General features: G+C 40.2%; 2 protein-coding genes across 4 annotated transcripts; both read left to right on the plus strand.

Annotated features, from left to right (window-relative positions):
• The first annotated feature begins 5,759 nt into the window (after positions 1–5,759).
• uqcc3 (ubiquinol-cytochrome c reductase complex assembly factor 3) lies at positions 5,760–7,461 on the plus strand. 2 transcript variants are annotated; one of them, XM_026187930.1, is made up of 2 exons: positions 5,760–6,007; positions 7,117–7,461. In XM_026187930.1, the coding sequence occupies exons 1-2, from the start codon at positions 5,891–5,893 to the stop codon at positions 7,264–7,266; spliced, it is 267 nt and encodes an 88-aa protein (XP_026043715.1). In that variant the 5' UTR covers positions 5,760–5,890; the 3' UTR covers positions 7,267–7,461. The 2 variants fall into 2 exon arrangements, with proteins under 2 accessions (XP_026043715.1, XP_026043716.1); XM_026187931.1 differs by having other exon boundaries at positions 7,138–7,461.
• Positions 7,462–8,199: 738 nt separating this feature from the next.
• On the plus strand, positions 8,200–13,879 carry sub1b (SUB1 regulator of transcription b). Of its 2 annotated transcripts, none has more exons than XM_026187928.1 (5): positions 8,200–8,321; positions 10,376–10,445; positions 12,557–12,676; positions 12,930–13,038; positions 13,186–13,879. In XM_026187928.1, the coding sequence occupies exons 2-5, from the start codon at positions 10,377–10,379 to the stop codon at positions 13,263–13,265; spliced, it is 378 nt and encodes a 125-aa protein (XP_026043713.1). In that variant the 5' UTR covers positions 8,200–8,321; position 10,376; the 3' UTR covers positions 13,266–13,879. The 2 variants fall into 2 exon arrangements, with proteins under 2 accessions (XP_026043713.1, XP_026043712.1); XM_026187927.1 differs by having other exon boundaries at positions 8,202–8,321; positions 10,373–10,445.
• The last annotated feature ends 6,584 nt before the right edge of the window (positions 13,880–20,463 follow it).

Here is a 20,463-nt window from a genome sequence, read left to right on the forward strand (position 1 = left end):
TTAATCCAAATGTATCCCAATTAGCATCACTGAAACACCACTTCTTGACACCTCTTATATCCTGTTTCTCAACACCCAGCTCTACCTCAATCAGAATAGGATAATAGTCACTCCCTACAGTAGTCTCTTTCAATATCTCCCATTAACAAATGCCTGCCACTGAGTCCGATACTAAAGTAAGATCAATGGCTGATTCGACCCCCGTCCTAAGACTGACCCTAGTGCCCCCTATATCATTCAAACATGCATAATTCTTTACCTCCATCAATTCCTCAATCACCGCCCCATTCCAATCATTACTCTTACCCCACAACGTGCTGTGTGCATTAAAGTCCCCACACCAGATTACTCTTACCCCTTAAATATGCACCAGGTTCCTCCACTGCTAATAGTTTGTTAGCTGGATTATGAAAGTTTACCACTCTAATGCTGCCAGTTCCTCCCCATATATCAAGAATTATAAATTCGAACTGCCTTCCTGTAGCTACAACTCTATATTAGATCCCTTGTTTCACAAACGTTACACATCCTCCTCCATTACCCTCCTTCCTATTCCTCTGGACACTATCATAACCATTAATCACAAAATCCAAAGTCAGTTTAAGCCATGACTCCTGTACACAGATTATTTCTGGTTTCTTTATACAGTTTCTGATGAATCCCTTAAACTCTTGACCATTAGCTATCAAACTTCTGGCGCACCACTGCAAAATAATCATGTCATCCTTTCCCCTGAACTTTCCGCTTTCCCCTCCCCTCCAAGTCTTTTATTGATATGTTCCCAAGAAATACCTTTAATACCAAAAAACCTCTCCGCTCCTTTAACTATTATCTTAATTTTCTCTGTTTTGTGTTTGACTTGATCGGTGCAATTTATAACATAGGCAATGAACAAAATCATCTTCTAAACTGTCAGTCCAGGGTGAGCTCCATGCGGTGGCACCTGTTCCGATGACTGGACTCTTCCTGTTACGTCCTTCACTTTCTGAACTCTTCTGACAGCCTCTGCATAACTTATGGTATGAGCTACTTTAACTTGCTCGACCTCCATGGCCTTCTTCCTTACCTCACACCCCCCATAACTTACACTGTGCTACCCCCCACAGTTACTGCATTTCTCCTGTACGTTATCCCCACATTCCTCAAATCTGTGCTCACCCCCACACTTGGGGCACCTCTGTCTCGTATCTGTGACCGTATCTTTGGCATTTATAGCACCGGAGGGGTGACGGCACGTATGCTCTAACAGGAAAACTCATGCACTCTATTTTAACCCTATCCGACAGAACAGCTTCCTGAAATTCCAATAAAACTGACAAGCTACTAACCCTCTCCCCATTAATTGTTTTCAACAGTCTTTTTACATTACTGACCTCACCACCATTAATACACTGCTTAAGTTTGTCCAGGTCCTCATCCCCCGGAATACCTGTAATCACCCCTCGTGTCACTTTATTTCCTCCCAATATCCTTCTCTCTGCTACAGACTTCTTTCAAATGCTTTCAGCGCCCAACACCTTATTTTTCTGTTCTTCTGTCTTAACCACTATCAATAAGTTGCCATCCCAGAGAATTTTGGCCATCTGGACTTCTCCAAACTTCTTTTTCAACTCTCTGGACACTGCCAGTGGGCTCAATCGCACATCCTCATCTTCCGATCTTTCAAGATTACTTTAAATTCCTCTGTCACCGTCTTTCTTCGCACCACCCTAGACCCTTCATCCGAACTGCACTCTTCAGGACTCCGTTTACTGGACTGTGCCCCCAACAACCAAGCTTCCTCTTTCCTGCTTCTCCCTCTTCCTGATCTGCCCCCACTAGAAACCGGGGTCCATTCACCAAAGTCCATATCATCATCCTCACCCACCTGAGACGCCATTCCAGCCAGTCACATACCAGTTTATGCCAACCGCCAAAGTCCGTGATCCAAATTCGTAGTTCAAAGTCAAAAGCAATTGACTTAAACCGAAATTCTCCCACTCGTCTCTCCCAGCTGATCCAACCCGCTTCTCCCAACTCCAACCTGCCTGTGAGGCAGTTCCAGCATTGAGGAGCTCTCAGTTACACTCCTATTTAGCTCCCCCGATGAGCCTGATCAGCTGCAGGTGTGTGTAATTCTCCTCTGCAGGTGTGGCCAGGCTCCAGGCAGACACACCCACACACACCCACCTAGTTACACAAACATAGAAACAGGAGACAGTAGCACTGGATCTGGGTGACCCAGGGCCCGTGACAGTTACCTCTGTGTTCTTCTGTGTCTGCTCCTGGATGTTTCGTCACTCTAGCTCCTCGTTCCCGGTTGTAACATTTTTGTAACATTTTCCTGGTTTGCTCATGTTCTTTAGTTTCCTTCCCAGTTCAGGTTTTGTTAGTCGTGTCACGGGACCGAGAGATCAGTACCAAAACTGGACTCAGCTGCAGAAACCCAGAGCAGAGACAGCAGGTGGTTTTACAATATATTTATTGGTTAGACTTGAAAGCTTTTCAAGAACAAAAAACAATGAAATGTAGAACTTGACGTGGCCTTTGTAACGTGTAGGTTTAGAGAGGGGAAATGGGGCCTGAGATGCAGACTGAACAGGGTGGTTAACAGACACACTCAGGAGTACGGGAAGTAGTGGAGCTCTGAAGTTGGTGAGTATATTATGTAACTGAGCGGTGTGGAAAGGCTGGCCTGAAATCCACAGGTTCCTGATGGAGTATGGTGGCAGGAGATGGTGGTTTGGTTTCCTGAATCTGAGAGAGGAGCGTAAGGCCGGAGGTCTGAGACAAGATGAGTCCAGGAACTTTAGGACAAGAAAGTGAGGTCAGCAAGATAAATCACAAAGAGAGCTTGAGAGCATGAGTATGGAGAGTGTGGAGTGGGAGTAAAACCAAAACGTCGTAGCTGTGGAGGAGAACAAAGTGTTACTTTTTGGGGATGTGAAATGATGAGGCAGCAAACGAGGGTACTGCAGAAAGTGACCCGTGCAGAGGCGTGTCAAATGGTTGAGCAACAGAGACAGATCGGAAAAGCCATGATAGGAGAGAAACAAGTAATCAAAAAGGTTATGGACATGGTTGGAAGAAAAATAGAGGAAGAGAAGAAGAAGATGGTGACATTTATTGTAGGAGTAATAAATGTAATAAATCACCATCAGATGTGAAGTCCAAGACAGAGAGGATTTAGATTATTGTGAAGGCAACATGTCATAGTTTGGATATGAAGAATATTAGGTGGGAGGATATAAGAGGTGAACTAAGCCAGTCAGGTGTAGGATAATGGGGTGGTTTTATTTTTATAACCATGTTAATCCTACAGTAGGACCAAGGAGTCTCTTGTCAAACGGTCAGGATTTTAAACAGTTTATATACGATCAGACAGAAAAAGCTGACATAATTTATACACAGGAAATGTGGTTGAATTGATTAAGGAAGGTATTCCATATAGACTGACTGAAAAGGAAGGGGATTTGGAGTATGTAGGAACTGAGGTTTGGATAGGAGGGATGGTAATTATGGTTATTAATTTAACAATCCTTGTAAAAAGCTCGAGTTAAGTGAGCTGGAGGAAATGAAAGGCAATATTATATGGTGTGGAGATTTGACTGCACATCATTTGTTATGAGGGAGTGAGCAAACAGACTATAATGGTTAAGTGTTAGAGGAATTTCTGGATGATAAAAATCGTGTATGTCTGAATGATGGGAAAAAAACAAGAATTGATATTAGTTCAGGTAAGGACTCGGTATTAGATCTAACATTTGTATCTCGCTTTTTGGCTCCATTATGTGAGTGGCAAGTAAGAAATAAGTGATTTGATAGAGATCATTGTACTGTAGTCAGTAAAGTAAGGATGGGTCAAATTCCTGAAACATTAGAAGGAAAGTGGGTGTTTGGGAAGGTGAATTGGGGGAAATGTAGTACTCCAAAGGTTGATTCTGTTCATCTGGACGTAGTGTTTTGTGGGAGAAACGTTTCGTCATCATCAGGTGACATCTTCAGTCTCAGCTGACTGCAGGTTTCAATCTTATAAACAGGACATTTGCATAATGACTGAAACCAGGCCAGTGAAGGAACAATGGGCTGGGAGGGCAGTTCCTTCATCATAATTATGCAAATTCTCATGACCATTGATCAGTGGTTGTTGATCAATGGTCATGAGAATATGCATAATGAACAGTATCAACTTTTGGAGATTTACTTACCTGGATGATTGAGCACGCATGAAGACAGGAAGTGTAATAGTTTGTGTGAAACAAAGCTTTTACAGGTTCAAAATCATTTGAACCTGTAATTTCGTTGCCCTGTACCTGTGCATGTGCAATGACAATAAAGTTGAATTCTATTCTATTCTATTCTATTTGAGTGTTGAGTACAATAAGAAGAACAGAGAGAACATATTGGAGAGATTTCTGGAATACAAAAGTTTGGGGGATGATCAGGAAAATGGGGGAGACAAAAGAGAATGGAGTTATCCAATAGTTGATAAGAATAATCAAGTAGCTGTAACTGATAAGTAAAAAGCTGGTTTTATTAGCAAGTACCTTTGTTAAAATAGATAGTGGGAGAAATATCAGATGAGGATAAACGAGAGAGAACTAAAGGAAGAAATCTTGAAGCTTTGAGAAGGAAAGGGAGTACTGACTATATAATGAACTGTCCCTTCTGGAGAAATGAAAAGCACTCTGGGATAGTGCTCCAGGGAAAGACGTTATGTTATGTTAAAACATTTATGTGATGTAGAGTTAAATAAATTGTTAATGTTATGATATGGAAAGTAGGGTGTCTCCCACATAGATGAAAAGAAGCAATAATTATCCCAATAAAGAAACCTTGGAAAGACCATAGTGATCCTGGAAATTATAGACCCATTGCTTTGACTTCCAATATGTGTAAACTGATGGATGATGAATGAGAGGTTAGTAAGATATTTAGAGTCAAGAAATAGTTAAAATAGGATCACGTGTTTCAGAGCCACGTAAAATAGAAAATGGAACTCCTCAAGGACGTGTAGTAAGCCCAGCGTTATTTTCTGTTATGTGCCATATTACTGGCTTCAGAATGGGTGGAAAATAGTAGAATTTCAAAATGAATAATATGTATTGATTCATTGTCACCAATGGTACGCACTGAAAATAAAGTACAAGTAATCACCAGAAGATTCTGTATGAAGTTCTTTCTGCTTGTCATAGATTATGTGTACAAAACAGAAGTATAGTAACAATGTGGACTCCTGCTCATGTAGTTATTTTGAGTAATGAAAGAACAGATAGGTTGGCTAAGGAAACTATTAAAAAAGTAGATATTGATATGCAGATGTGTAAATCTACAGAAAATGGCGTGGGATAATGAAGTAAAAGGGAGACATTGGTAGAGACAACAAAGTACAGTTAAAGCAGAAACAGAGGAATGAGTAGGAGGGAGGCGATGATGATAAAGAGAACAAGAACAGGTGGTTGTTTTCTGAATGGGACCCTTTGGGATGGAGAAACATCTCACTGGTTTATGTAATTGGTGTAATGCCATGGAAACGACTGAACATGTGTTACCAGCTGCACGAAGTATGTCAAACAAAGCAGATGGTGAGGGCAGAAATGCGCCGTACATGTTTGAAAGTGTGGCTGATCAGTTAAGTCATGATGAAGGGAAAGATGTTTCGTTTTTCAGAAATACCGGATTCATCAAGAGGATTTAGGAGACGATGTCGCAGTAAAGCCCGGGAGATGGCAGTAGTGCAACTTTGCTGGATGCAGGCTGCCGTTAAAACGAAAGAAGAAGAAGAAGCTTTCCCATCCTGCACTGCTGCTCCTCGACGTTATCCAACACACCAAGCCGAATGTAGAAGGTGAGCTTCAGCGGACAATCTGATCGCGATATCAGACAGATACGGTGACAGGCTCCCTTCAGCATGAGTGGCATGCGGACCATGCTGACCTCTGCGATCATGGTCGGGGCGCTGGGGGTCGGCTATGGGATGTGGTCTGTGATATCTCCCGGAGAGGAGAGGCGGAGAGAGATGATCAAGGTGATTCACAAGTTTCATTGCGCTTAGGTCGCTTTTTCACACATGTCGATGTTAACATGTAGTCTTTCCAAACTTTATCAAAGACAGAGAAACTGTAGGTCATAAATAACAATGATGTGTCTGGTTAAAATAAAAACATTTTATTTACCGTCAGCATCATTAAAGTGAACGATTGCAGTCACGTGTATTTCTGGAAGATTGTAATACTGACGTAGCGGGACCAGATCTTTAACTTCCTTGTTGTGTAGTAGGTAAGCGAACTGTATGTGACCGCCGTCATCTGTGAACCACCGCCGCCCCGTATCAGCCGCTTACATGTTCTTGCGCTCCTACACTGAGTTTTACGGTCGTATGTCCTCTTCTCCTTCTGCTGATTACACACCTGCAGTCATTGGTACTCAGTGCAGATGTAGTGCAGGTGTCCCAGAAGAGCAATCCACGGGAAATGTTGTGTGTCAAGGGTCCAGGATCTGAATTTCCTCATACTGACAGCTCACTTTACCTCGGTTTTATACGCCTGGGGAAAAAACGCTGGACCTTTCCCCTGCTGTTTCCTCACCTGTGTAGATTCCCTCACATTTATTTCAGCGCTCTCCTGCCAGGAATTTAAATCCATTTGTGAGATCTTAGATTTGCACTGTAATTATAATTCTTTATACTGAGGTGATGATTGTTAGTCTCTCACTGATAAATTCAACCCCCCCCAAACAAAAACAACAACAACAACAAAAAAACAGTGAGAAAGTAGCCTGACATGCACAGGACAGTATACTGAACTAGCCAATCCCAGTACTCGCAAGGTGCAGTTACATTTCAGGAGGTGCACATCAGGTTACACTGTATGCTTTAAAGGGGTTTCTGGTTATGATGTTGAATCAGGCATAACTGTGCTCCTGTGCATTTCTGGCTACTTTCTCAGCAGAGTTTTCAAATGTATCTATGAGAGAAAAATGATAATATAAGGAGTAATAATCAAAGCATCAATACAAGGACTCAGAGAAAAATCTTGGAATATCAAATCCTCCTGCTCTGTTTACAAGGTGAGGTTTGTTATACAAATCGAATTTACCTGAGACATGAATGTATTTAAATGGAGTAATTTGTGACAGGTGTTTCCTCCTGCCCATCAGAATCTGCCCGAGTCAAACCCGTTGAGAATGGAAGAGACGAGGCAGAGGAACGCTCTGGTGATGCAAGCTCTAAAGGATGCTGCTGAAACCAGCGAGAATCTTGCGAGAGGACTGGGACCTTCAAAGTAGACGGACTGTGTGGTTCTGAGACCTGCTTGCAAAGCCTTTACCCTGCATACATGCAGGCTGCAACCTGTGCAGATAAAGACAGACAATCCTTTGTGGTACAGAGGAGCCGTTGTGTGATACTCTGTTGTCATTGCACATGAAAACAATTGAGGTAAATGTTAAAATTGTTTATTAAACTCTCCAAACAACGTCCAACTCATCTGTCTTATTCAAGCTTTATGATTGCTGTGATAAGCAGGTACACGTTGACATGTGTGGTTAGCACTGCCACCTCACAGCGATCAGTCCAGCCCTGGGCCTTTCTGTGTGGGGTTTGCATGTCTTCCCTTCCACGGGTCAGCTGAATGTGGATGGTTGCCCATGACAGCTCAGATACACACTCACAGAAAGAAACCTGCAGTATGTGATTCCTCTGTGCCACAGAGCTGCATTAATGAAAGACAGCAGTGAACCTTACTGCAGAGGGTGACACGGGACAGCGTGACCTCAGGACTCAGCCCCTAAATTCTCCAGATTATTTATTAAATTTGTGTTGTTTTGTTTTTTAATGACAAGATTAATGTGAAACTTTGTGTATCCTTTTTAAAAATTCCATTCATGATCACCTTTAGGGGGGGCAGAAAGGGTGCTGGTCCAAACAGTCTTTGTTCAATTTAAACTAACAGCCAAATAAAAGAAATGGATCATCAGTGGAGCAATATATCTTAAAACAAACTGTTATCTGTGTCAGCCAAACATCCTGATGAACAGTTTGTTTTAAGGTCATGTTTAAAGTCCGGTTTCTTTACCAAAACCAAGAAGCTGAAACTGGAAATAGGTCGCATGTGCACTGAAGTCCCTGTGAAGGTGCTGCTTTTGTGCTTTTCGTGGGTTAAAATACACGACGGGCGCCTTTTGTACAGCAGGCGGCGCTGTGCGCTCACCCTACAGGAGTTTGCAGTGAGGACCCCGAGTGAAGAAGAGGAAGATGCGCGCCCTCGAAAACATTCTCGCGTTGGAAAAATCGGTTAGCTTTCCGCTTCCTGTCAAGAGATCCAGGCGCTCCGTCAGATAATGTAAGCATGAGCCGTTAGAATAGAAAATGTTGAAAACGCGTGTTTGTCGACTGTTGTTTGTACAGAGGAGCCGTTTGGTGCGATATAGACACTGCTGCACGACGCAGCTGAAGCATGCGACACAGCGCGTGAGCCTGCTCGGCTAACTGCAGCCACGCGCTTCAGATAACGTTTAGCTTGTTAGCTAGCGGGTCCGAGGAGGCCGGTGCAGACGGCTGCTCGGCCGTAGGCCAGTTTCATAAGCAGGCTGGATTCTGATCTAGATTTTCCGGAGTGTCTGAAGGCAAACGCAAAAATGTGCGTCGATGCCGTTTGTGGCTCTACAAGCGCCGCTGTAACCTTTCATGTTACTCTGCAGGTTACGTGCGAAGGCCAAATGAAGCCGCAGTATAAGAACTGGACCCAGATATTCGTCACAGTGAGAGGGCACCGTCCTCTGGTTCTTATTACGGTCTTTAAAATATATCCTGGCTGCTGTTTTCAGTGCATGCTTCGGTTGCATTCAAGGGCCACAGAAAGCATTTACACTAGCCTCGGGTTGAAATTTGGACAACAGCAGTACACATGCGTGTGTCCCTGTAACACATCGGCGTTTGGCTTCATGCTTTTTGAGAACACACCAGCAGAGGCTTTTGTTCAGACTCGGAGATGGCAGCCTTGTGTTAGCCTTGTAAGCTTCAGCCCTACAGTAAGGAGCAGGCACTGGCAGCTTAAAGGTTTCACATGTAGTTGTGCAGTGCAAGTCTTCTGCTCTCCACGTTGTGTTGTGATCAAAGGGTGAAAACAACATTCTCAGCTGAAATCTGCATGATTTGTATTTTTGTGACCGCACACATGCTACGCTGCACTTTACGCATGAAGTATATTAGGAATGACTGTTCATCTGTGGCAGCTTCCACACCCACAGTATAAACAACAACTTATTGCAACTGCAGGGGAAAAAACGTATTTAAAATATGTAAAACATAGATCCTGTTCTTTGTTTTTTACAAAGAACAATTTAAATTGAAGATTGGATTTTTAGATTGGTTTTCCTTTCCCACAGGATGTTAGACTTTGTTTCCAAAGAACATTGTAGTGTGCTAAAGAGCCTCCTCTTATGGCTAAACTACTGTGGTGCGTGCCCAGGTATATTGAAGCCTGGCACGTTTTCATTGATTCTGGGTCACATGTGTCCTTCATTTCCATACTGGCTGTAAAGGCGAGGCAGAGCTTGTTTTAACGTTTTCAGTGTGCTCACTAGGGCTGTGCGATATGACCAAAATCTCATATCCTGATACAAGACATCTATTGTCCCGATAACGATATAAATCACAAAAATTTAACATTTTCTGTAAATTCTGTGAATCTCAGGCAGCTTGACTTGTGTGAAGTGTTTCCAGCTGGGCGTCGTGTAGCTGGAGTAGAGTGTTTTAACCGATGCATGAAACTACACATTTTTAGACATAAGTTGTAACGGCGCCGTTTCTTTGTGCGTATTTATTACACGGCGTGCTGCGGGGAAAAGCCTGTTCTAACGTTTGAGTCTAAGGTTTATTTTTTAGCACCTGGCGTCTTTTTTTGCTTCTCATCCATAAATAATCTGCTCTTTCACGTGATTCAGTTTATTTTGAAAAGTCTCAACAGGATCTCGAGCTTTATTGTGAAAGGTTTATGTGGAACATAAACATGCGGACAGGCCATGGTGTTACTGTCGTTGTTGCTAACGACAACGCATAAAAACAGGTGCTTGTCCGTCCGTAGTGTGGTTATATTAAATATAAGACAAAGAGAGAACTTTAAGAAATTAATAACTACAGTGACCATCAGAACCATGAAAAAAATATTACTGTAAACAGTTTATTTTGCGACACCACGAAACAAATGATAGCGTAAAATGAAACGATAGATGTTTTTATATCGTCATCTGATATATATCGTTATATCGAACAGCACTAGTGCTCACTGTGTGAGTTATTGTTATAGTTTAAGATCACTTTAAAACACGTTCCATGTTGCCTCAGGGTGTTAAGTTAAATATTAATACTGGATATTTTAAATCCCTGTTTCAGAAGAATGCCCAAATCAAAGGAAGTGCTGTCCTCCACATCTGGAAGTGACTCCGACAGTGAAGTGGAGACAAAGGTTTGTACTGTAACTCTGATTGTTGTGTCTTATGTCTTGAAATTAGCAGTCACATACATTAGTAAATGTATGTGACTTTTACTGTCGTCAAAGGCACAAAGCACATGTGGTTAAATGAATACAAAAGATTAGATTGGTAAACTTCTCGACCTTTATGACAAAAAGGTAAAAATCTTGATGCTTAAGTGACAACCTCAGCTAGGAATGGGTAAACCCAGGGCTGTCACACCTGCGATGAAAAGCAGCTGTCTGTGCAATAAAGTGTTTTACGTACATAGCACTCATGCAACACCTTTGCAAGCCGCTTTGTTTTTCTGCTAAGACATGGTAGCTTGTAATTAGCCTTCAATTCTACGGCAACTCCCGCAGTTCCTTTGCGTTTGCTGCCAGTCCCCTGGCAGCATGTATGTGCAGGCGGATTGGAGCAAGTCAGTACTACGGAGAAGCAGCAAATCTGAGTGAATCAGACCATCGTTATGTCATGGGAAGCAAGATATTTAAGACAGATAATGAAAACGTCTTGAACTCCAACGCCCCCGTTACCAGCGGTTTCATGGACCGCAACGCCAGGTCTGTTACGTAAGGCAAGGCAAGTTTATTTGTATAGCACAATTCAACAACAAGGTGATTCAAAGTGCTTTACAGAGACATTAGAAACAAGAACAAATAAAAAGCATGATTTAAAATTGAATAAAACAAGCAAATAAACTAACTAACTAACAAACAAACAAACAACAGTATATAAAATCAAAACAGATAAAATCAGAACAGTAGATAAAATCAGTAGTTAAATGTAAGTTTTGAAATTTAAGCTTAAAGTGTGGATTTGGTGCTTTATTCAAATGCAGCTGAGAACAGGTGAGTCTTCAACCTGGATTTAAATAAACTGAGTGTTTCAGCTGATCTGAGGTTTTCTGGGAGTTTGTTCCAGATATAAGGAGCATAAAAGCTGAATGCAGCTTCTCCGTGTCTGGTTCTGACTCTGGGAACTGATAAAAGACCGGATCCAGATGACCTGAGGGATCTGGATAGTTCATACTGGGTCAGGAGGTCATTGATGTATTTTGGTCCTAAACCATTCAGAGCTTTATAGACCAGCATCAGAACTTTAAAGTCTATCCTCTGACGGACAGGCAGCCAGTGTAAGGACCTCAGAGCTGGAGGTGCACGTGTGGTTTCCACAGAAACGCTGGGATCTCTGCTAAAAGCTCATACAAACATTTCTGCAACCACCAAACAGCTAAAACAAACAAATAAAAGAGCATGTAAACAAATGGGAAGCAAAGTTACTGCTCCAGAGAATTTAAGGTGGCAGAGACTGATTTCACTGTGCAAAAACATTATGTATGTGTGCAGGTAACTCTTCAAAAACAATGAAAGCACAAACTGTTTTAGGCATGTAAATAAAGTTAAATCATTTCTGTGTTCAATACCTAAGAAATTCCAACTCTCACAGAGTCTAAGATGTGCCAAATTGTAGAACGTCTGGTCATCACTTAAAAACCTAAAACCTCTGTAACTTTGACCTGTTTCACCTCTGCAGCATAGATAACGTCCATATGTTGGTTCATGATTTTCTGCAGTGTATTGTCTTTGTTAGGCATTTTTAGGCAAATAAAAAAATCTTATCTTTCTGTTCCATCCTCAGTGACTTTTACACTGCAGCACCTGCTGTAATGTTCATGTCTGATGAACTCTCACAACTGTTTACTTTATGTTTAATACCAAGATCGTTTACACAGAGTTTGTAATTGTACAGAAACACTCGATTCATTTTGGAGCAGGAGCCCCAGAAATGACTCTCAGGGTTTAACAGGTAAAAAAAACAAACACCACATTTCATGCCCGTGCTACAGCGTTTTGGTCTGTGCTATAAAACTAACAACCTTTGTAGCATCAGTGCTATAAGCTAACAAACACACAGCCCTGGGTGGACCTGTTCATGAGTGCTCACACTTTAGTCTGGCATCACCTCGTTTGAAACCTTCCCAGTGAAATCATCACATTGGCTGACTGGTTTTCCTGTCCTTTTCTGGACCATAAATCAAATGTGCCTTTCAGTAATAGAGCTGCTAAGTTGTGATAAGTTGCTCAAAGTATTTGTTTTGAAGGCAAAGAGAAAGAAGCCAAGTGCCCCGGAGAAACCAGCCAAGAAAGCAAAGAGTGGAGAGAGCTCCAAGCCCGGGGGCTCGTCCAAGGGCAGCAGTAACGGTGATGACAACATGTTCCAGGTGGGTGCCACGTGTACTAGCTTTGTATTTTTGAGGTTGAAAAAATATATTTTATTATTATTATTGTCTTTATTATTTTTATTCCCCCTTTATTATTGACTTCTTTTAGATGTAAGCCCCAAATATGAGCATCTTATGTATATGTTTCTAAACCTTGGGAAAATTAACTTTGAATAGTAAAAATAATTTTAGGATATTTTGGATAAACAAACCCAGGAAGATGAAAACATGACAGTCACTTTACTTCTTGCAGATTGGAAAGATGAGGTATGTCAGTGTCAGAGACTTCAAGGGTAAAGTCCTCATCGACATCAGAGAGTACTGGATGAACCAAGATGGAGAGATGAAACCGGGGAAAAAAGGTAGTTACCAGAGTGAAGCAGCGGTGTTTTCATGATTAGGGTCAGTGGTAAAGATGACGGACACGCTTATCTGAAGAAGTACGCTACGACTGGCTTATTGATGTTTTTACTGTCTTTTGCTTTAAACGCGGTTTTCATTTTCTTTAGGTATCTCCTTGAATCCCGAACAGTGGAACCAACTGAAGGACCAAATCTCGGAAATTGATGATGCCATTAAGAGAATATAAGCATTCCTTCCAGTGTTGAATCTGTTGAACTAACTGAATATGTTGGCTTTTGTAAAAAGAAGAAAAAAGCCTGGGATTGTTTTCTAACGGGTTTGTTTAATTTGTAGTTTATATATATGTAGTTGTCTGCATATTCTGGGTTTGTGTGTGTGAAACCTGTTTTTCAGCTATGGTAGTAACGGTGTGGGCGGAGAGTATGTGGTTATGGGTAGGGTACACCAATACAGTCATGTTTTTGTATTGTAGAATAAAAACAAAGACTAGCTTAATGTTTCAGTCAATGTGTAAGATCGTGTTCAGAACTGATCACGTGGATCGAACTCTTCATGTGTTTCTTTTTCATGTGCAGCTGGTAGGTCTCATCTCTGAAACCCAGCCTGGCTTGTTGTGTTTCACAGTGCTGTGCAAAAGTCTTGAGCCAAGTCTCAGTCCTGTTTCACACTTTGTTGTAATTGTTTAAATTGGTCTTGAGTTCTGCAGGCTTTCTGAGGGTGCCATCTTTTTCTTTGGACACTTACTGCATTTTCACTTCAGTCCTTGTATCTGTCCATTTTCAGAAGATCTTGTTTATGTTAAGCAGCGTAACACCGACCTATAAAAACCACCAACCTTGAGATCGACCACTGTTGTGTCTACACGTAACAACTCAGCAAAGAACCAGTTTGAGATGGTATCTTTAGGTTACTAACAGGCATTCACAAAAACACATCTGTACCATTACTTTAGCTGAATCAGTGAAAAATGCCATACTGGTTTGAGTGGTATGAAATAGTGTTTTTGCACCAACAAGGCGATGATCGGAAAACTTGCCATATTATAAAAGACGAAGTGGTAGGTTTAAAAACTATCAGCAGATAAATCAGTATTTGAAAGTCACGTCTTTAAGAAACTGAAAGATGTCCAGCAGGGAACTGAAGAAACTTCTCAGATGAGAGGGGAAACTCTTCAAAAGAAGTCCAGACGCTTTTCTTTCCAAGCTCCTGGTTGACTGAGAAGCTTCACAGGCAGAAGGCTCCTGACATTAAACTGAAGCCTCATCAAGGGTGCAAGGCTGGCTGCTGAGGAAGGGACACCGATGGAAAGGGTGAGGTATGGGTTGTCTGGAGTTATGAATCCAGGTTTGACATGTTGGTTTGTACAGAAGAGGTGAGGAAGGAGGTTCAACTGTCTACAACCATCTGTAAAACAAAAACAGGCTGCATTTCAGTCTGCTGTTGGAGATGTGATCATTAATGAAATAATGAATGTAGAAGTATCATCAGATTAACTGCCAATGCAATGATGCTTGATTGGCAACGGCTTCATTTTTCAGCAGTGATGTCAAACACATGCCAACACAGTGAAACTAAGCTAAGGAAGAGCAGTGTCACTGATTGGTCCGCTCCACAGCCTGATGTCCACATCACTGAAGCAGTGATTATGTTGACAGAGAACATAACGGAGCAGCCCACCAGGGAGATAAGTAAGCACATGTTTCATATAAATGTAGTCTATAACTTAATTATTTACTTTAGTCCAAATAATTAAACATTTGTTACATAAAATATGTGAACTTTGATTTATGTTCTGTATAGCTGGTATAATAAGTATGTAGCCCAGTAAGTATAAGTTCAAGGAAGCTACACAGGATGGTTCACTTACAAACACAAGTGTATATTTCACACTTTAAAAAAAAGAAGCAATAATTATATAATAATAAAGTGTCACATGCTTACATTAAAACAAAATCCCAGAATGCTGCACTGTGAACACAAAATTGTAAACTTCATTTTTCGTGATTTATTGGGTTGAGCCTGTGGGGTCCAGGTAAGATTTTCACCTATAAAAACTATTTGCCTCGCCTTTTTCTTTCAGTCTTTTCAGCACAATCTCACATGTCTCACCTTACAGTGATGTTTTTCATTGACATTCTGCATTAACACAATTGATCTGAAATCACACAAAAAACGGAGTAGGACAAATATGTCTGTGAGGGTTCTCAGTCATCCAGGTCAACTTAGTCTAAGGAGCTTCAGAGTAGGACAAAGTGACATTTTCTTACTGTAAAAATCACAAACATGTTCACGTAGACTACACAACACGTCCCACTAACACACTAAACGTCACAAATCTCTCACGTCTTAAAACGCACTGTCGGCTCTCTCTCTCGCTCGCTGCCATCACTCCCAAAACCTTCCACTCTACCTAAACAACCCAACCCCACATGTTGCCATATCATCTTTTGATTGGTCGACGTGGTACATTTTTCCACCAATAGGATAGAATGGTGTTTTTTTGTTTTGTTTTTTCCTGTTTTGCGCTGTCCTTTGAATATGATGATTTTACGTCTTCCCACACTAAACGTGACGATAGTATTCAGAAAAAAGCATCGAATATATTTTTCATCATAACTCTGGTTTTAGTGGCCTATCAATAAAATGTAAATGTATCAACCTGCCTCAGCACATTAGAGAGGCCCCGTCACTGTCCACTTTTAAAACGCGTCTTAAAACCCACTTTTACTCCTTGGCGTAAGACACAGTCTGACCCTGATTTTATTGGGTTTTTTTTTTTTTTTTCCTTTTTATTTTGTACTTTTTCCAATTTTATAGTACATGCAAACAAAAATATGAAAAAGGAACACAAAAGAAACAAACTAAAAGGAATAAAGGACACCTAATCTGTGGAAGAGAAAAACAACAACGAGGAGAGGTCCCTGCCTTATGGGGCTGGGTGAGTCTTACAGGCTATCCATTTTGTCCACTGTTTTCGGTGTTTGTCAGATTTCAGTCTCAAAGTGTGGGTCATTTTCTCCATTATATACATGTCCTCGATTACATCAGTCCATTCTTCCAATTTTAAGGGGTCACTTTTCAGCCAGTTTTTTGTTATTACCTTTTTGCTTGACAACAACATAATTTTAAACAAGTAATGGTCCTGCTTTGTTACATTTTCCCATATTCCAAAATACATTATTTGTGCCTCACACGGCACGTCATACCCCAGCACTTTCTTCATTGTTACTGCAATGCTTTCCCAGTAAGGTTTGATATTTTTACACTTCCAAAGCACGAGAATGATTGGCGTCCCAGTCTCCACATAATCTCCAGCATCGCTGGGGTGTTTTCAGCTGGTTGCTTTTGATATAAGGAGTAATAAAGAACCTAATCACATTTTTCCAGCCATATTCTCTCCATCGTCTAGAGCTGGTGGGATTATGCTGTGGGAGACATCGCCAGTCACCCTCTGACAACTCAAGATGTAATTCCGATTCCCACTTTTGTTTGATATATAATGTTTCATTCCTATTCAAATTTTGCAGGCCGTTATATAATTTCGATAAAATTCTTGATGGAGGATTTTTATACGCACCTGTTATTATTTCTATTATATGGCTTCCTTCTCTCAAGAACTTCTTCCTAATTTCTGTATTGTAAAAATGTCTTAATTGAAAATACCTAAATAAATCAGATTTATCCAGTCTGAACTGTCTCTGTAGATTCATTACATTGCTGTAATTCCTTTATTGACCCATTTTAAACATGAACTATCCCATTGTCCACTTTGGAATTTTCGAGAATATGCAGGCCAAATCAGCAATTTACAGTCTTCTATAATTCTATATGTCTTCACTATAATCCACCAGAGTTTAATAGTGAATTCAGTAATGAGATTTGCGTTCATATATTCCGAGCAATAATTTATCTCGATATGCTTCCATTTTGAGGTGTAATCCGATGAACACCAGTAAACAATATATCTCAGCTGGGCTGCATAGAAATATTCCTTGAAACTCGGGAGGGCAAGTCCTCCTTTTTCTTTTCTTAATTGGAGTATTTTAAATCTTATTCTTGGCTTTGTCCCTTTCCAAATAAATCTACTAACTAATTTATACCATCTACCAAATTGTGCATCTGGTATATGGACTGGCAATGAAGTGAACAGATACAGTAGTCGAGGAAGCACATTCATTTTTATTACCTCTATTCTTGAGCTGAGGTCCATGACAAGTGGAGCCAATTTAATCAAATCTTTTTGGATTGTATTACTAATCTTTACATAATTTGCCTCGTATAGTGAACTTATTTCACTAGTTAGATAGATAGACACCTAAATATTTGATCTTATTTGAGTCCCATTTTAATTTATTTTCGTTTTGAATTGAATCTTTGGGGAAATAATTCAGACAAAGTACTTGAGTCTTTACGATATTTAGTTTATACCCTGAATTTTTGCCAAAATATTTTAATGCTTTAATCAACCGAGGAAAGGTCATGTCAGGATCCTGTAGGTATATAATTATACCATCAGCAAAGAGACCTATTCGTTGTTCAATTTTAGAAACTAAAACCCCTTTTAAGTCTGCACTTTTCCATATATACTGAGCCAAAGGCTCGATATACAGAGCAAAAAGGGCTGGACTCAGGCAGCAACCCTGCCTGGTTCCTCTGAAGAGCTCAAAACTGTCTGTCAGGTCCCCATTTATTTTCACTCTAGCCAATGGCCTGTGGTACAAGGATTGTATACACTCGATGAAGATACTGTTAAAGCCCATTCTTTTCAAAACAGCAAAAAGAAATATCCAAGAGACTCTATCAAAGGCCTTTTCAGCATCTAAGCTCACTAAGGCTGTTGGGATTTTCTCTTTATTAACTTCGTTAATTATATGCAATGTGCGTCGTATATTATCTTGTGTCTGTCACCCCTTAATGAACCCTGTCTGGTCTTCATCCACCATCTGGGAGAAACAGCTCTAAGCGTCTTGTGATTATGGATGTAAATAATTTATAATCCACATTTAAGATAGAGATTGGGCGATAAGAGTCACAGTTTTCCTTGTTTTTACCTTCTTTTGGTAAAAAATTATTGTTTTAAATGTAATTCTACTTATCATTTTATACTATTTTATTTTTTTGCTATTTGTGCTAATTAGATTATTTTAAATGTCATTTTAATTATCATCTTATTTTATTTACTTTTTTATCTTTATTTTATTTTTATTTTTTAACTTATTCAATGTGTCATTTCTGGCATGCCAAGTGTACAGCACTCTGTTCAGCTGGGAGTTGTTCTGAAAGTGCTACATAAATAAAATGCTTGCTTGCTAAAAACTGGCGCACACATTTATTTAATAAATAACATTGTCACATGCAAAGCTAGCCCAGCCAACACGCACATGTGGGGCCCGAATGGGGAGTAGCAGAGCTCATATTTATGGTCTACTTGGGTTACCCACCTGGGACGCAGCCATTTTTGTCCTCAGTCTGAGGACCCCAAAAGAACCCCCCCCCCCCCCCCCCCCCCCAAGAAAAACCCCAAGTTTTTCACACCATCAGTATAGAATTTCATGAGCTTCCTCATGAGTTCAACTTGGTTTAGACTACAAACACCAAATCTTGCATTTCAGTTTTATCAGAGGTACCCATTCTCCAAGATTTAAAACAGCCTAAAGTGATACAAGTAAGCTAGAATTGAACTCACCTGTACAACAAAGTCAGTTTATCTTTGTATTGAGACTGATTCATACACAATTTTGAAACGCTGTGCTTCTTTGTAATATGACACATTTTTTTGTTTCCATGTTAACAAAAATGTCCACAGTACACAACAAATAGTGAAAATTAACAAGTCAATGTGATACAATTTAAAAGAAAAAGTAATGCATCAAACCACAGCTCATTGACCAATCCATTGACTCCATGAAGGCCATCATTCTTCAGGTGGCTTCATCAACAGCGCTGCCTCTGGTCTCTGCCACATCAGCAACCTACGACACACAAGGACGTATATTTACCGACCGTAGGACCGTCAGTCACAGCGAAAAGAATACAGCTCCACAGTAATTAGGCTCAATAATATTGATGCTATTTGACAGAGAAAGTGTCACAGTCAAACACTGTCTGATACAAATGCAAAGAGCTAAAAGATTAATCCAGCACAGGTAAGTTCTTACGATTTGGGAATGGCACGGCACACCTCTTAACAGGTCATGTTAGTAAAATGTAATTCTAGATTTTTGTTATTGTAACATATTATTTTATATCAGTTTGACAATAGATTACTGAAGTTGTTGTTATAGCACATACAAGTTTAAAACGTCCCAATTACACCAAAAAAAAGCTAACTTGCAAACTCATGTCCAGCTAAATCAGCAACTTGACAATGTGGGGAAGTTGAGCTCAGCAGGGTTCAAAACTGATTCACGTGACTGCTGTCGAGGTGCATCATGGGGAATTGGCGGTTAACGACATGCTCGCTTTAGTTGGACATTTTCTAATTTGCACATTCAACCACTGTTGCGGTATTAGCAAGCTAACTCAGCATTCCTTTGAAGTTCACAGGCTGTTGTATTTTGGTGGAAGTTCATTTTGGCAATATTTCCAATAACTGACTGGGTTCAAAAAGATCTTTTTGGCAGGACTCCTATGCTTGTTGTCATCTGTTTACCCCTATGTAATCACTGAAGTTGTTATTAACTGCTGCATACTAAGCTGTGAGAGTGCACTGAGGATTGAGACAAAATATGGTCCACAAACCAGCATTATATTAGTTTTTGTCAGATATCCTCCAGTGTGTTTATTCCTTGCAGTAATGATATTGTGCAGTTATTTCTTTCCCTGAAATACTTAATGCTTAACAACAGCTCCATTTGGACTTATTTTTGAACTCTTGTGATCAGTATGACCAGATTGTGTCCATACTACTGTAGTATGGACACTGTAGTGATAAAATAATTGGCATCAGAGACACTGATTTTTGGCATGATATACTGCAGAAGTCCCTTGGGTTGTTTCTGATTTATTTTTATTTTTATTTTGTTGCATGATTTAGCTTTTAATTTAACTGCATTCCCTGTGTTGTAACAAAAATAACATTGTTTATATGTGTATATGGTAACAACAATATAATTATAACACATATTTCTATTTTATTTTATTTTAGGTCTGTGAAGCCAAACTTGATGTTGGGCATTTATTTTTGTCAGTGGAGTCAAATGGTAAGTTACCTTTTGTGTATTTTTTCATACTGGAAACACCACAGATTATATTCTAACTTAATAGTTCTGTAGAATAAATGATATAAAGATTGTAGTGTCAGGGTATTTCTTAAGAAGTAATATTGCACTATTGATGATCGCATGCAGGTGGCATAAACTAAATATTCAGACGTGCTACCAACGAATGATTCATTAACAAAAGCAGTGGAGCCGACTGTTTAA

Source organism: Astatotilapia calliptera, chromosome 12 (assembly GCF_900246225.1).
Source record: "Astatotilapia calliptera chromosome 12, fAstCal1.2, whole genome shotgun sequence".
Classification (NCBI taxonomy): Eukaryota; Metazoa; Chordata; class Actinopteri; order Cichliformes; family Cichlidae; genus Astatotilapia; species Astatotilapia calliptera.

Excerpts from the sequence above, each read along its gene's own strand:
- uqcc3 (XM_026187930.1), top strand. The coding sequence starts at position 5,891 with ATGAGTGGCATGCGGACCATGCTGACCTCTGCGATCATGGTCGGGGCG. Across the intron at positions 6,008-7,116 it reads GGCGGAGAGAGATGATCAAG|GTGTTTCCTCCTGCCCATCA; the intron begins GTGATTCACAAG and ends AATTTGTGACAG.
- sub1b (XM_026187928.1), top strand. The coding sequence starts at position 10,377 with ATGCCCAAATCAAAGGAAGTGCTGTCCTCCACATCTGGAAGTGACTCC. Across the intron at positions 10,446-12,556 it reads ACAGTGAAGTGGAGACAAAG|GCAAAGAGAAAGAAGCCAAG; the intron begins GTTTGTACTGTA and ends TTTGTTTTGAAG. Across the intron at positions 13,039-13,185 it reads GATGAAACCGGGGAAAAAAG|GTATCTCCTTGAATCCCGAA; the intron begins GTAGTTACCAGA and ends CATTTTCTTTAG.